This window comes from Rosa chinensis, chromosome 7 (genome assembly GCF_002994745.2).
Source record: "Rosa chinensis cultivar Old Blush chromosome 7, RchiOBHm-V2, whole genome shotgun sequence".
NCBI classification, from domain to species: Eukaryota; Viridiplantae; Streptophyta; class Magnoliopsida; order Rosales; family Rosaceae; genus Rosa; species Rosa chinensis.
Genome location: NC_037094.1, coordinates 29,222,775 through 29,240,066, shown reverse-complemented (window position 1 = coordinate 29,240,066; position 17,292 = coordinate 29,222,775). Strand labels below are relative to the sequence as shown.

The following is a 17,292-nucleotide window of genomic DNA, read 5'->3' as shown; positions in this document are numbered from 1 at the left end:
AGCCCAAACCAAAACATCACATCGTAGACGAAATTGAATGCCAGATTAGACCACGACGACGACGAATCATCCCAAAACATCGGTGCAGAGCAATCTGGAAGCACGCCGAGCAAATGGACTACCTTTGCCTTGCTTCGCCCCTCGAATCCGCCGTCGCCGTCTGTAAGGTCTCCATTTCAGTCCATCGTCGGTGACCATCGCGCTTTCCTAGACGACAAGCCCTGAGCGGCTTAGGAGGCATTTTCGGCAGCTCAAGTCGCTAAACCTGAAGGGAAAGCCAAGGGCGGCGACGTTTAATCTGATACCGGAGGATTGGGGAGGCTAGTGACGCCGTGGGTGGAAGAGATTGCTGAGTCATTTAAGAGCTTGAAGCCTTTGCTGGAGAATGATTTTGAGGGATTCGGATCTGATGCTGAATCGTCGGACGGAGAGAGAGAGAGAGAGAGAGAGATATTGATAGATTTATGCTAAGGGCAAAATGGGCATAGAATAAAAAGAAGCTGATGTTTTTAACCATAAAATGGCCTTATGTAGACAAAACAAATTAAGTGGCCTTATGGCTAATAAAAATTTCAAACTGACACTTATGAGTAATTTGTTATATTAAAAACTAATATATTTACATAAATGCCACAAGAGTACAAAATCAACATTCATTCTCTCTCTCCTCTCCGGCGAGGTCTCCAGTCAACTCCGGCGGGTCTCCGGCAGACCTCCGGCAAACTGCGGTAGACCTCTGACCAACTTCCCGCGAACTCCGGCGACCACAAAATCTACTGTCGCTAGCAACAAAAGCTACTCTGATGAAATTTCCGGTGAGGTCACAAAAGCTACTGTCACCAGCAACAAAAGGTACTATGATGAAATTTCCGGCGATCTTATATAAGGTCACAAAAGCTACTCTGATGAAATTTCTGACGATCTTATGTGAGGTCACAAAAGCTACCGTCACTAACACTAAAAGCTACTCCCACCAACAACAAATATTACTGTCACCAGCAACAAAAGTTACTCTGATGAGTTCTTCGACGAGGTCACAAAAACTACTGTCATCAGCAACAAAAGTTACTGTCACCAGCAACAAAAATTACTCACAGCAACACTAAACGCTACTCTCACCAACAACAAAAAACTACTGTCACCAACATTAGAAACAAAAGTTACTCTCACCAGCAACAAAAACTACTGTCACCAGAAACAAAAACTACTGTCACCAGCAACAAAAAACACTATCATCAATATCAAAAAAGCTACTCTCACCAACACCAAAAGCTAATTTAACCATCACTAAAAGCTACTCACAGCAACACCAAAAACTAGTACCACGCAAAACAAAATCTATTCACAAGATTGAAAAAACTACTACCAGAGACTAACGAAGCTACTATCACTGACTGAAAAAGCTATTACCAACCAACACAAAAACTACTATGAAACATTAAAACAACCATAAATTTACAATGTCGAAGGCGCAAAATGCTCAACCTTGCATGTATTGCACATATCATAATCCATCAACATAACTTGTATCCATGAGCATCATTCACTAGAGTAAGCCGTAAAATCCATAGGAATTACCAAATTGTAATACAAAAACTGTATCCATGAGCCTTCTCTTGCTCTATGCATGACTTGCAGAACTTTAGAACCCTCTTCTGCTCCACTTCGCGGCACGCAACACTAGAGGGAACCGTAGACAAGTGCAATGCCTCCTTCACTATCCTCATCTGCTCCTTATCTACAAATTCAACACAATTTGATAATTTAAAAACAAAACAAACACATTTTCTCCCAAAACTTGATCTGACTTTGCTTGAACAAGGCTTGCCTCTGGGATTCCAGTTCGGCTTAACAACAACCGGTGGTTTGCAATAGGCTTGAGGCTTTTTCTTACTGAAATACTCCATAACTACTTAGACATTATTATGGTCTTCGAATGCATCATAAAATTGTACTAGATTGCTATGCCCGGTCAAAGCTTTCAATCCCTTCTCACATCCTCGATGGCAATTGCAATAGTCATTTGACAAGAAAATCATTCATCACAATTAGCAAATAAGATAGTAACCATCAAAAGCATCTGTATCCTAATGATTACAATAGAACAGAACCAATTCAAATAATGCAGTAAACAGAGAAAAGAGTTTTCAATTCTATCATAGTCTAGACTTCCAATCAATGTGTCGATAGGATCCCCAAATTTAATTATAATTATCCAACATTCTCACTCTATGCGTATCAAACAAATTGGAGAGAAAACCCTAATATGCCTCATAGCTCCAGACAAAAATTTAACTGAGATTCACAAAATACAAATAACATCAAACTCACCCAATATCAAATTCAAATGAGCATGTATATGTGCGCGTGAAGCTGTGACTATTAGAGAAAGGGACAGAGAGAGAGAGAGAGATATTGGAAATTACAAGCATGGTTGTGGCCGGCGATGGAGGAGAAGGGCCGCTTAGACGAAGCAGAGGACCAAGAGCCACCGTGCAGGGCGGTTCGGAGTGCACCAGATCGAAGCATCGCATTCACCATTTTCTCGATGAACCATCATGCCGGTGCCGTGAAGATCTGTGATCGAGGAGAGAGTGTGAGAGAGAAAGCACCGTGCCGGTGATCTACGAAATTGGAAGTGGAGACCAAGACGTGATTTGTGATCGAGGAGAGAGAGAGCGCCAAGCCGGTGGTCGCCGGAATCGGAGGCGGAGACCAAAGACATGAATATCTGTGGTCGAGGAGAGAGAAACTATGATCCGGTAGAGAGAGAGAGAGAGAGAGATTTGGGATCGATGTAAGGTTAATAAAATTTGGTTTCTTAAGTGGAGGGTAAAATTGTCAAGAATGAAATCATTTGTGAATATTTTTTGAGTTGAAAAGGTCATCCATTATGCAATTCAGCAAGCAGTACAATGATGACTTGCCCATAAAGGCAGTCAGAAAAAGCCATCACATAGAGTACACATCAAAGTACACTCCCACTCGAGCATATAACTACGCACACCCCTAGCACACCCACCTTTTAGGATTAAGCGCAAATACAAAAGAAGAAACTACCCAAGAAAAAATAAAATACCTAAGAAGCAGTTCTTTCTCTTGTCGATCTTTCTCACTCAAGCAGAACTAATAAAATTGGACGAGGCAGTCACATCCGCAACCAAATAAGAACCAGCAGTCTCCACCTTATGAAAGCCCAATATGAAAATAAGACTGACAATAAAAACTGAAAACCCGGGATCCAAAAGAATCCACCCCAGGCCCAACAACTTGTGTGGAACCCAACCACTCTTCTCCCATGAAACCCTAGCATCAAAGCAGCCGTCCCACTTATCGGGAACACCGTTAGCACTGCCGCCACCGCCACAGTCATTGCCGCCGCTACAAACGACCAACAGCATCAAGACCGCCGACGCTGCTACGACCATCACCGATCCCATCGCTCCCAGCCAATCGTCTAGACCAGTCACCACATTGCCACCATCCTCCGCAACTCGGATAGCATCGACGAACAGTACCAAAACCAGATCCAATTCACCCGGTTCGAACTACGTGGGAAGAAACAGGAAACAGCCAAAAAGCTCGCTCTCATTCCTTCCACCATCAACGAGTAGCCTAGAAAAAGCCACATCGCTGCCAGACTCGAAACCATGCCGCACCACCGTTGCAGCCGCCATCAGAGCACCACCACCGAGAGATCCCCCCGGCCATAAGGCAAAGGCGCCTCCGGGCACCAAAAGATGACCATATGCAACAAACGCAAAGACTCGATGAAGCCGAAGTCCACCGCCTTCCCCGGAAGAGCGATCAGAGAGAAGAGAAAATCTCACCTTTCCGATCGTAGGTTTACCGCCGGCACTAGCGTTAGATAGCCGCCAATGGACATTCTCTAGTGAGAGAGTCAGAGGGAGAGACATAATCCTGGAAAGAAGAACTTTTACCTCATTTGTGAATATAAGTGGCCTTATGTGTACAAGAAAAATTAAGTAGTCTTATGACTAATTAAAGTTTCAAAAGATCACTTGTGTGTAATTTTCTATAAATTATAACACTTATTATTTGAATGAATACTAATTATTGGGGGCTTAGATTTAACCCCGAGGAGGCCATAGCTGGAGATGGCCTTAGGTCGGCCCTTTTAGACAAGTATGAGTACGGTACTCCTTTATATGGGACCTGGATTGGCAGTGTTGCCTGTCAAAGTGAGTATGCAAATCTCTCCATTTCCCTCTCTTCTTAATTCTCTCCCCTCTCCTTTTCTTTTTCATTCTGTTCTTCTCTTCGTCCCCCCTGCTCTCTTCTTCTCCTTTTTCTTTCTTTTCTTCTCCTCTCCTTTTTCTTTCTCGTCCCATCTTCTCTTCCTTTCTCCAACCCGCCATCCACAACCAAAACAAATCCCTTATTATCTTAACACCAAATAATTAAAAATACAAGTAATAATTAATGCAAGTAAGAGATAAAACAGTTTATTTTTTGTTTGACTCTCTTCTTTAGTCGTGAAAAAACTGTTGTTCGATCCGGCTTCGAATTCATTGGCATTGATCCTTATGAGTTATGACATATAAAAGATTAGCAGCAAGTTATAAGTCATGAGCTCATTTACTTTTTAATGATTGCAGCATCTATGTTTTACATTTACTGCTTGTTCTATATATGACTTGTAGTCACATGTGATTTTATTTAGAGAGTCTCTTCTGGTTAGTTTGTCTTTTGACATGACTCAGAGGAGTGAGGGAATAAACTTGTCGTTCTCTTAAAAACAAAGAACATAGTATCTTTTTATCTTTGAATCAATTTATTGAAAAATGAACCTTAATAAGTGGAAGACCGCACAGTGCACACAATGAACCCTAAACCCTAGGCTTCCTCAAACCACGGCAGAGCTAATGAGTTAAAAAAAAGTACCATACCCCTTTTAAATCTTTTGTAATTTTATACCTTGTGATATTAAACAAATCTAGAAACAAAATACAACCTTTTTGATAATTTACTAAAACGGAAAATCTATACCTGCAACGTTTCATCTTACCTTGGAAATAAATACAGAAACAATCATTCCCTCTTTATGTTTTTTTTTACTAATTTGAGAGATAATTAGAAACTATATATGGTATGAAATATCCGACCAAAAATTATATATGGTAGGTAATTTATTAAAAACATATTTCTCAAGGGTATAATTGACAAATAAGAAAATACCACACACTGACTAGTCACTATATAATGTGACAAATGACACCACACCATTACAACATGAAGGGACTGAGCTCACAGGCACAGAATCTGCCTCTGCCTCTGTAGCTGTCACCTTGAGGAAGACGAGGAAGGTGATTCATCAAAACCAGTCCTCCCATTACGAAATCGATCAACAACAGTCTTGACGTTGAGGTAGATAACAACAGCATTGGACCCATCATCATTTTCTGATTCTTTTAATCTCACCGCCGTTTTGGTTCACCACCATACATGCTTGTTTGTTTTGGGTTGTTTTCTCTTTCTGGTTCCGATGATTGTGTTCATGGCATTTGGAAATGGTGGTGTTATTTGGGGTTTTGGATATTGTGGGTATGTGCCGGCTTTTGGTTTGTGTAAAGTTTTGTGCTTTGTTTCTATTTGTTGAATGGATTTATGGGTTTATGATAACCCTGGATATTGATGGAATGAAAGCTTGGGTTTTTTGGATTTAGAAAGGTCGGTGCTTTTGTATTTCATTTATTTTGTTTAATGGCTTTTCTGGGTCTTGGTCTTGCAGAGATTTTGTGTCGTTTATGATATGTGTAATGGGTGTTGCAGAGGTTTATCAAGAGTGGTGATTGTTCTATGGGTTTTGTTGAATGGGTTTATGAGTATATGTCCCGGATAATGGATGAGAATGAAAGCTTGATAGTTTAGATTTAGAAAAGTGGGTGATTTTTTTTTTTCATATGTTTTGTTCAATGGTTTTATGGGTCTTGCATAAATCTTGTCTTTGTTATATGTGAAATGGGTATTACAGAGGTTGATGGAGAATGCTGACTTATCTATTGGTATTAATTTTTTGTTTTGTGAATCGAGTGTTCAGAAGTTTGTGGATAATGTTGATTTTCTATGGGATTTCATTCATACTATCTATATAGCTTGTCAAGTGTTTCTGTTTTGGAATTTGAGTTTTAATGGGCACTTGTGATAGGTACCTCTTTCCAACTGTGAAAGAAAACTTGCTGAATTGAGATTCGAAGATGAGTTCGGGAAGAGCAAACGGAAATGGGAGAGGCAAGCAAGTCTTTGAAGCAAACAGTCAGCAGCTGAGCCAAGGTGTAGCGGATCTTTGCCTGGGTTCGGAAGAAGGTAATGGAGGGTGGGAAGAAGTTGGAAAGAAAACAAAGAACAGGACTGGAAGCAGTGCTGCAAAGGGTGCTCAAAAGTCTAACCCAAAGGCATGGGTGCACCAAGATGTCCAAAAGCTCAATGTGTGGAGTGGTACAGGAGGATCACAAGCTGATAATCTGTGGAAACCAGCTGGAAGAGGAAACTCAAGGCCACTGTCTAATAGTACCCCTCAACAAGTGATTACCCCTCCACTGCACAATGGGTGGAATTGGAAGTCAAAGGCCGGGAACAATGACAGATATGTGCCTCCTGCTGCAGCTCATCCTGCTGATGACGATGATGAGTCTGATGCATTGAGTGACCTTGATGATGATGACGACGACATTTTCAGTGATGATTCAGACTCTAGTCAAATGAGTCAAGGCACTCAAAAGAATAGCAAGTGGTTCAAGGATTTCTTCGACGAGTTGGAGAAGTTAAGCGTGGAGGAGATAAATGATCCTACACGGCAGCGGCACTGTCCTGCTTGCAAAGGGGGTCCTGGTGCCATTGACTGGTATCAAGGCATGCAGCCATTGATCAGACATGCGGAAACAAAAGGATCAAAGAGGGTGAAGCTTCACCGGCAGCTTGCACAACTTCTGGAAGCAGAGTTGAAGGTGCGGGGTACAAGTGCTATACCAGCAGGTGTGGTCTTTGGTAAATGGGTAGGATTGAAAGAAGAGGAAAGTAATCACAAAATTATCTGGCCTCCAATGGTATTCATCATGAATACCAGACTTGAAAAAGATGAGAATGACAAATGGCTGGGTATGGGCAATGAGGAGCTTTTACTCTGCTTCAGCTCTTATCCTGCTCAGAAGGGTAAACACTCCTATGGCCCCCAAGGACACTGTGGGATTAGCACTTTGATCTTTGAGCCATCAGCAATGGGTTACTTTGAGGCTGCACGGCTGCATAGGCATTTTGCTGAGCAAGGTTTGGGCAGAGATGCTTGGGATCGTAGCCCTGTGCTGTTTCGTCCAGGTGGTAAACGACAGCTTTATGGTTTCATGCCAATGAAACAAGACTTGGATATATTCAACCAGCACTCGGAAGAGAAGCTGAAGCTGAAATTTGAGATGAGGTCCTACCAGGAGATGGTCCTCCACCCCCTGAGGAAAATGAGTGAGGACAGCCAACAGGCTTCCTATATGAAGACCAGGGTTGCGAAAGAAGAGAGACACAGCCAAGCTCTAGAAGAAACTCTTCGTATAGTAAATGACAAGATGCAGAAGATACAGGAGGAAAATCACCTTTTGAAAGAGAGGACCAAAATGCACTATGAACAAAACAAAGAAGAGATGGATCTCCAGGAGGAATTTTACAAAGATATGCTATCTCGTACCTAAAATTGATATGTCAGCTCAAGTCTATCAACTTTTGGGACTATATTTTGCTTTACAACTCCTATTTGAATGGGGCAGTTCGGGACTCAGTTTCTTTATTCAGGCTTTATTTTAAGAACAATGTTTAATTCTGGATTTACAACTCCTCTTTGAATGGAGCAGTTCGGGACTCAGTTTCTTTATTCAGGCTTTATTTCAAGTTTGTTCTTGTTAGATACAATGAGAACCAGGCTTCTGCATATACAGCCTTTTTTGGATTACAGTTTTGTGTTCCTTCTAGGGAACAAGGTGGCCTGTTGTTATTTTGGAAATCCAGACATATTAATATCAGTACTGTTTTGCCTCAAGTTTGTGTTATCCGCTGTTTAGTTTCTAATTTTCGCTCTTCAAGTATTTGGTTTGTCGCTCTTCCTTTTATGATCCAAAGGGAATTGCAGGAACATATATAGTGATATGAAACTTGCCCGGCCTGTTGAATCCTTGGATCATTGTTGGTAAGTTTGATAATATCAGACCTTGGTAAATACTCCAATGCTAAGGTTCGTGTCATTTCCTAAATGCTCGTACTTTTCTCATTCCTTTTGATGATATCACCTAGTATTGCTAAATTGTCCGGTGTTATTTACAGAAGAGACTCCTTTTGTTTGAGTTGTGGCTAATTGTGCTTGGCTTAATCAATTTCCAAATGGTCTCTGGGAAGTTTCCTATTTCATTGATGAGAACATGGTCTGAAATCTCCTTAGAAGCATCAAGCTTCATGGCATGTCACATGAGCATGCCTCACATCTCACACTTTTCAATACTGATCACTCATCCAAAGACTCAAGAAGTGCAAATGGCGTTTCGTAATTTACAGTTATGTCATCATTTCCATATGAATCTGTCTGTCTTTCTTGGGAATTATGAGTTACATGAGTTACCTGATATCTAGTGACACAATTCTTTTTTTTTTTTTTTTGAAAGATTAATGACAGATTTGACAGTTTAATTCTCTGGTCGTCTATTTATATATACTGAGATAATCACAGGTTCGTGAGCAACCCTAGTCCATCTTCTCCTGCTCAGTCAACAACTAGAAGAATTTACGGTACCCCAAATCAATCAGTTTTTTAGCAAGTCAAAACTACAGCTAGCTAGGTGTTGCTTATTCTGATCGATACCTTAAACATGACGTCAAACCCATTATTTAGCTAACTTTGCTTACCCTGATTCTCAACTCAATCAACTGCACCAACCCCAAAAAAAGAAAAAAAGAAAAAGAAAAAAAAAACAACCAAAACAAGTGAAGCCACAAAACCCATCATTTTGGTCATGTCGTGGAACCACCATAACATGCAAACTAAAATTATTACTTTCACAGCGACTCCCTCACTCATGCAAAGCTTGTGTCAACCTGAGAAACAGAAACGTCTTGTCTCATGTTCTTGAGGAATTATTAAGCGAACTCACCAACAAATCACCATTATACTTGATCAACACCAAAAGCATGAATTTCCTTTACTCCTGCAAAACTCAAATCCAAATTAAAGGAAAAGCTCCTTCCCAATTCACTTTCCACGCCCCAAATTGGATTCAGTTCAACGTACAGCTGCCATGCAAGGATCTCAGTGTCTCATCACTCACCCTAGTCCTCGGATTTCCAGTCATATAGTTTCTTCTTCAGGGTTTTACACTCTGAGGACCAGAGTTTCAGAAAGCAAATTGATTCAAGGGAGTAGATTGACATATTCGAATTCAACAAATTGGAGCTTCGTAGTGAGGTCTAGTTCAACATTGAGCGTAGATAAAGAAGTGGAGAGTGATGGAAGAGCAGGTGGGAAGGATTACTATGATGGCATTGTTATAGGGTCAGGAATTGGAGGGTTGGTTGCAGCCACACAGTTGGCTGTGAAGGGTGCCAAGGTTTTGGTTTTAGAGAAGCATGTGGTTCCTGGTGGGAGCTCTGGCTATTATGAGAGGGATGGTTATACATTTGATGTCGGGTCTTCTGTCATGATTGGTCTCGGCGATAAGGGCAATCTAAATTTGATAACCCAAGCATTGGCAGCAGTGGGTTGTGAGATGCAGGTGATACCTGATCCCACTACTGTTCATTACCATCTACCCAATAATCTTTCTGTTCGAGTGCACAGAGAATACAGTCAATTTATTTCAGAACTTACAGCTAAATTTCCCCATGAAAAGAATGGGATCCTAAAATTCTTTAGTGAATGTTGGAAGATTTTCAATGCCCTGAACTCATTCAAACTCAAGTCACTTGAGGAGCCACTCTATCTTTTTGAACAGTTCTTTCAGAAGCCTCTTGAATGCTTGACACTGGCCTATTATTTACCTCAGAATGCTGGGGATATAGCTCGTAAATACATTCATGATCCCCACCTGTTGTCTTTCATAGATGCCGAGTGTTTTCTTGTGAGCACAGTCAAGGCTTGGCAAACACCAATGATCAATGCGAGCATGGTTATGTGCGAAAGGCATTATGGCGGAATTAACTACCCTGTTGGTGGTATTGGGGGAATTGCAAAGTCCTTGGCAAAAGGTCTGGTGGAACATGGCAGTGAGATACTTTACAAGGCCAATGTTACTGGCATCATAGTCGATCAGGGCAGAGCTGTAGGAGTTAGGCTTTCAGACAGGAGGGAATTTTTTGCCAAAGCCATATTATCAAATGCTACAAGATGGAGTACCTTTGGAAAGCTGCTAAAAGAAGCCGACCTTCCTAAAGAAGAGGAAAGATTTCAGAAAGTTTATGTTAAGTCCCCATCTTTTCTTTCCATTCACATGGGTGTTAAATCTGAGGCTCTGCCTCCAGATACAGATTGCCACCACTTTGTGCTTGAGGACGATTGGACAAGGTTAGAGGAGCCATATGGAAGTTTATTCGTAAGTATTCCAACTGTTCTCGATTCATCGTTGGCTCCAGAAGGGCGCCATATTCTTCACATATTTACGACCTCTTCCATTGAAGACTGGGAGGGACTCTCTCGAAAGGACTATGAATCAAAGAAGGAGCTTACGGCAGATGTGATCATTAGCAGATTAGAAAAGATACTATTTCCAGGGCTTAAGTCATCCATCGTTTTTAAGGAGGTGGGAACACCTAAGACACACAGGCGGTACCTGGCTCGTGAACAGGGCACTTATGGACCAATACCATGCGGAACTCCCAAGGGCTTATTGGGACTGCCATTGAATACAACAGCCATAGAAGGCCTTTACTGTGTTGGTGATAGCTGCTTTCCAGGACAAGGAGTTAGTGCTGTATCCTTCTCAGGACTAATGTGTGCTCATCGAGTAGCTGCTGATATAGGCCTTGAGAAGAAGTCCCCAATATTGGATGCTGCCCTTCTTCGACTATATCGATGGCTAAGGACATTAGTGTGAGACTTTGTCAGGGAGGAAAATTGATATGCATGCACCTTTACTAATTGGCTGGGATGAAGATGCTTAATGAGCAGCAGGTTTGGGGCATTTTCATATGATCGTGAAAAATGCAGTATCAATTTCTCTGGAAAGGCAGACTGATATCTTGCTTGTAACTTGTAAGTAGTACTGTTATAGTAATACTGATGTGTGCAAATTGACATATGCTATCCAGCTCTGCCCAAATTTAGTAGTTCATTTGTCTTTTCTTTGTCTGTGCTAAACCCAGCAATGGTGGGTTTTATGTGCTGGATCTGCACCTTGAGAAGAAGCAGCTTGTATGTGTGGTGGGCTGGTAGTAGAAAGACATCATTATTTATTGGATCCAAGTTGTAAACACTGGAATTTTCTGCAGCATAGTTAAAAAGAAGGGGAAAAGAAAAAAAAAAAAAAAAAGGATGCTGTATGCAGCATATCATGTCCAAAAGAAACTAATTCAGAAATTCAGAGGGCATAAAGATAGAATTACTCGGCTCTAATTGTATCCAATGTATTAAAACCTGAATAAAGTAATCATATGAACCAATGTATACAATCCACTTTTCCTATGAACATCAGATTCCAAGGAGTGAAAAAAATGGCTAGAAAATGTACATGTCACAGGAGACCCTATACGATTGCCTACAGCTGCCTGGCTTTAAGTCGAACTCACATGGACAAAAGATGAGACTTCATGTATCAAGGAAACTGGAATGAACCTCCAATTCCACTACTGCCTGATGGGGGATCAATAGCCACCCAAAGGAGAGATATGGTGATTGCTAGAAGCCCAGACCAGACAAATACAATCGTGGGGGTCCTCCCTCGTCTTCCCATAAGTCCTTTGGCGAAGGGGTATAGATGAGCCAACACCCAGAAGCTGAAAAAAGAACCTCCAAGCAAGCTGCTCCACTTTGGGTTATCACTGTATATTGTTCGACAAACAGCAACACCTATTCCAATCAAGTTAACCATTATGATAGTAATAGGTGGTACCATCAGAGATGTCCACTTGAAGATATAAAGATCAACAAAATCATCATCCGCATCATCGCCTCCCGATTTCGATGTCAAAGTGAATGAGATCTCAATTCCTGCTATAACCTTTAGAAGACCTTGGAGCACAGCAGCAAGGTGGGCACTTGTGCCTCCAATCAACCAAAACTGCTCATTCCTCCACCACTCCTCAAGTTCAATTCCGGACCACTTGATCTCAAGCACGGCAAGAAGAATGAGGGTAATTGTAATGCCCAAGAGATATACCAGGAAGGTTACATTTAGTTGCTGAACAATGAACTGATCAGTAAAGAGTGAGAGTGCAGGAAGGAAGCAGTAAACAATGAGGAAAATGGATGTGAAAGGGTACATTCCGACATTCAAGTAGGCAATCCTTTGGAGAAATTTCATCCTGGAGCTGGCCAGAAGAGCATTGTTACGAGAAAAGAATATTTCAACAGAGCCAGTAGCCCACCGCAAAACCTGGTGAAGCCGGTCAGTGAGATTGATTGGGGCACTTCCTCGAAAGGCATCCTTCTTAGTGACACAGTAGATAGATTTCCATCCACGGTTGTGCATCCTGTAACCTGTGACCACATCTTCAGTCACTGAACCATAAATCCACCCAACTCGTTGGCCCCATTCAGTCTTGTCCTCATACCAGCATGAGATGCAACTAATTGCCTCTGCAACTGTTGATGCATCAAGAAGTTCCCGGGGAAGAGTAAGGGCACCAATGGGGCGTCCATTTTTCATGGATGGATGATCAGCAAGGGGCCGACCTTGGAACTCTGCAACTCGGATGGAGTCAACAAAGAGGCTTGAGTTCCCAAATGTTTTAGGAATAAGAGCAAGACCCATTTCTTCATTGTCATTGTCTAGTTCAACTGATCCGTCTTGGGAGTCAACTTCAGGAGCAGAAGCAACTGAAGAAGTTTTCTTGCGCTTGGCAAAGAAACCACTACAGCAACCATCACGTTCTTTCATTGGAGGTGGATCAAAGCCATATAAGGCAGTCCGACGAAAGAGACATCCTGTTCCCACATATACTGGACCCTGAATTCCATCAAGAGCACGCATGTTGACGTCAAAGAAAACAGTGTTGTGGTTGGCATAGCGATCAGAAGGGTCTATTCCTTCAAACCTCTGAGGAAATTGGACATAACAAAGGCGTTCACCACCGCGGTCCATCATGAAGCACATGCCTTCTCTCATTGCTTGGGAGTAGTAGATGTAGTGGTCACAGTCAAGATTGAGAATGAAGGCGCCGTTGGACATGACGGCTGAGGCTCGAACCAAGGCATTCATAGCTCCGGCTTTCTTGTTATGATCGTAACCAGGCCTCTTTTCACGAGAAACATAAACAAGCATGGGAAGACGGATATCAACCTCACTTAGATTCATGGAATTTGAATCTACTTCTGTTCCTTTAAGTGGCTCATCGCTAGGGGGTTTTAACATTACCTATAGATAATTCAAACCAATTAGTAGCAGCACATAGAAGTTCACAGCAACAACAACAACAACCAAAAGAAAAACAAAGAACCAGTTCTTCATCTTTGTTAATCAAGCCACTTTGTGTTGATACAATAACTAAGGAACTAAATGGAACGAACAAACAGAAGATTAAATCCGATCTACTTCAAAAAAAAAAAAAAATCTGATCTAGTTTGGGAAATGTGATGAGAAAGTGCATGGTCATCATGCATGTACTCATTTGTTAGAAAGGAAAGCGGAAGGGCTTCCATTGCAATTCAATGCAGATGCATATAACAGAGATATTGGACTATCATTTGGCTAGCATACATATTAAATTATATTAAATAATATGATGCATACCTGTATGATACTGGCATGATCACCCTTGGAATGCTCAGGGGCAGAAACTACCCAAGTACCAGGCCATTGTGTTCCATCAGTCATCCAAGTTGCTTTTGGGAACTTTAAATTTTCCAGTGGTTCATCATCTCTAGTCTCTCTCCGAAGTTTCATAGCTTTGATCTCCTCTCTAGCATTAAAGGCATCGGAACGTCTCCGGATTGAATCAGGAAGGCCATTAATCCTAACCTTAAATTCATCATACTCTCGCTTTACCTGCCTGCGATCCCTTACAAAATCGGACTTTACTTTATTCTTGTAAGGATCTCTCTTCATGCTGAAGTAAGATTCTGGGTTCCTTGGCTCAATATCATGCTTCCGACAAAATGGTACCCACAAGTTGGCAAAACTAGCAGCTTCTGCCATGGCCTCAAAGGTCAAAAGTGCACCTCCATCATCAGAAACATAACAGGCAAGCTTCTCAACAGGGTAGTCAGTTGCAAGTATCGAGAGAATCGTGTTTGCAGTTACAAGAGGAGGTTCTTTCTCTGGATCTGCTGTAGATACAAAAATGTCTATTCCTGGAAGATCAGATTTTCCAGTAGGATTGCTTGGATTTGGAGTTTCAAACTTCTCCTTTAAAACATCAACATAAGCAATGCGATTTATGGGGCACAGCTTTGGAAGCTGATCAAGTATCCAAGAGAAGGCAAACCAGAATTCACAAATCACAGACATAAGCCACAACCACACTGCATCATCATTAGGGTTTGTGACTCTCCAATACAAAAATAATCCAAGGACCGCCAGTCGAGCTAGTACTAGAAGCCTGAAATAATATAACACAAAAAATTGTAAGTTTAAATTTACTTACAGCAACTATTATGAAATGGCTTTAACTAAACCTTATATGCAATGAGTTATGTAACATCAAATATGAGTAAAACACACAGAATACAACAAAAGAGCAATAGATCACGGAATCTGGTGACAGTAGTAAATATGTAATATGTTTGGTTAATATGAGCTCCAACATTAGTGGACAAGGGACAAGTCTTAGTTATGAACTCCAGAATTTGAGAAACATTAAACATACAGATCTAAGATTATTGACTATGCACATATTCATAAATTAAAAAGTAGAGAGCTAGGCAAAGAAAAAACTTTGTATTGTATGGTACTTTTTCTAAGAATACTTGCAGCACTTATGTGACATCATATGTCATTTTTGTGCACGAACTTCTTGAATTTAATCATCCAAATGTGACTTAAAAATCATCCCACATGGAACTTAAAATACAAAGCTACACATTCCTGCTAAAAAAACCTGCCAAACTAAATCACCATCTTCCAACTATCAACAAAGATGAAGAAAACAATCTTACCGATATGGACTGAGAATTGCAGCTGAGATTTTCACTTCACGCGTTAGTGGCTTCCATTGCTTATCTTTGAACATTTTAAGATCACCACTCATCCCATCAAGACTCCCACTCACATCTTCCTTTGGCCACATAGCATTCCCATATCCATAACTCCCTTTTGTCTCAAACAACCACTGATTCTGATCCATTTCAATAGCCTGACTCTCCACCAACGCTTTTGACTTCATCGATTTTGATTTCATAAGCGACATCCTCCTGTCCGTCTTTGACATCCCATCCGTTGACAGCAAAGGCTGCCGACTAGTCACACCATACTCATTCATATCCATCTCCTTGTAAGGTTCTCTGCAGCCCGGACAAACACTCTCACCATTTCTCATAGCATCCCTATAACAATCCATACAAATCTTGTAACCGCATTCACAAGGGACTATATCCAATCCCCTCTCATCAGTCACCACCTGAGCATCACATCCAGGCACGGTACAATAAGACCCCTTGGCCCATGTCATCTGGGGATGGTTTGTTTCGGATTCAATCACTTTGTCCTTCAACTGGGCTCGTGTAACGCAGTTGTAGCCACCTGTAAACAAAGAACTGGATGCATACTGGTCCTCAACTCTCTGAGAAGTGGACCGCTGCAAGGGAATTCCGGCGGACTGGTTGTCCGGTGTGGCCGGTATCTGGACAGTGTAGGTTGCAAACTCAACACTCCCAATATCATCACTGTCAAGGTCATTGCTAGTTTGCTTAAGATGGTTAAACCTGGAGGATCCATTTGGGTAATTAGAGGCCATCATGTTCACAAGAGTATCCTGAAATTCATACCAACAAACAAAACATCAGCAAATCGAATCAAGATCTCAAATGACTAACCAAAACTCCAAAATCAATGCAAGACACAGATCCAAGTAAGAGTGAAGCATAAACAGAGATGAATCTCACTTTTCTCTAACACTCTGTTCCGAAAGAAACAGAGGAAACCAACCCTTCTGTCTCTCTAGAACAAAAATACAGTGTATCTCTCTCTCTCTACAAGTAGAAGCAAATATCTGATGATAAATAAAGGAATCAGATAAGTTGGGTTTTGTCAAAATGAGCGTACCAATTAACACCAATTCTTCACCAAACACTTAAACCTCTGACACATTCAAAACTAATCGTCTGTCACTGAGCAAAGCAAAGACCAAGTCCGACCCACACTTTCTAAACTCTACAGCACTTCCAAAGCAAAACCCACTTCTTCTTATACCCCAAAACACAGTGCCGGCAACCCATTAAGCCTCTTCATGATTACAAATCCGGTTTTGGCAACTTTGGGTTTGGTTTTTAGCCAACGAATAAGATATAAGGCAATGAGGGCCGGTCTGAGGTGGTGATCTGCAGACAAGAGAGTAAGGTGTGGTGAGAGAGACAATGGGGAGAGAAAGAAGAGAAGGAGTCGTCCTCTGCGTGTTGCTCTTTGTCTGTGTCTGTGTCCCTGTGAAGTGGGTTTATGGGGTTTTATAGGGGACAAATCGGGAATTTTGAGGGGAATTCCTAACGCGCCTGCGGTCCGTGTGGGTGGTGTGAATCCCATGCGGACAGGACTTTTTGGTTCTTATTACAGCCACATTGGTGATTTTGTAAGGAAAGAAATCATGACTTTTTGATTATCTCCTAATTGGTGGTGATTGATTGAGATTATGAACCATTTCCTTTAGTTCCCAAACAAAAAATGAAATAATAAATGGAAATAATTAGCCTTTCGATTGACAATAAGAAAAAAAAAAGCGAGAAAATCTAAAAATTTTAATGTATTGCAAAAAATTGGGAGAGGGGTAAATAAACTGAGTCGGAACGAATAAGAAGGTGACCAAGCTTAGCCCTTGTGTATTTCTAATAAGCTCAAACCTCGACTCAAGCTCAATCTATTTATTTCAAGCTCAAATTCAAACTCAAATCGACTTGGTTGATAATTTTTTCCAGCCAAAGTTATTAAGTTTTAAATTTTT

At 41.2% G+C, this 17,292-nt stretch overlaps 2 protein-coding genes and 1 pseudogene across 3 annotated transcripts; 2 read left to right on the top strand and 1 right to left on the bottom strand.

Annotated features, from left to right (window-relative positions):
• Positions 1-5,256: 5,256 nt before the first annotated feature.
• LOC112179270 (protein SUPPRESSOR OF GENE SILENCING 3) lies at positions 5,257-8,044 on the top strand. Its single transcript, XM_024317638.2, has 2 exons — positions 5,257-5,388; positions 6,170-8,044. Exon 2 carries the CDS (start codon positions 6,219-6,221, stop codon positions 7,698-7,700), a length of 1,482 nt encoding a protein of 493 aa, XP_024173406.1. The 5' UTR covers positions 5,257-5,388; positions 6,170-6,218; the 3' UTR covers positions 7,701-8,044.
• A 1,613-nt stretch (positions 8,045-9,657) lies between these two features.
• LOC112176351 lies at positions 9,658-11,444 on the top strand (annotated as a pseudogene).
• Positions 11,445-11,585: 141 nt separating this feature from the next.
• Positions 11,586-16,791, bottom strand: LOC112176349 (cellulose synthase-like protein D3). Of its 2 annotated transcripts, none has more exons than XM_024314223.2 (4): positions 16,404-16,791; positions 15,299-16,113; positions 13,935-14,742; positions 11,586-13,559 (listed from the first exon to the last, which is right to left on the bottom strand). In XM_024314223.2, exons 2-4 carry the CDS (start codon positions 16,096-16,098, stop codon positions 11,799-11,801), a joined length of 3,369 nt encoding a protein of 1,122 aa, XP_024169991.1. In that variant the 5' UTR covers positions 16,099-16,113; positions 16,404-16,791; the 3' UTR covers positions 11,586-11,798. The 2 variants fall into 2 exon arrangements, with proteins under 2 accessions (XP_024169991.1, XP_024169992.1); XM_024314224.2 differs by lacking the exon at positions 16,404-16,791 and adding an exon at positions 16,244-16,391.
• Positions 16,792-17,292: the final 501 nt, after the last annotated feature.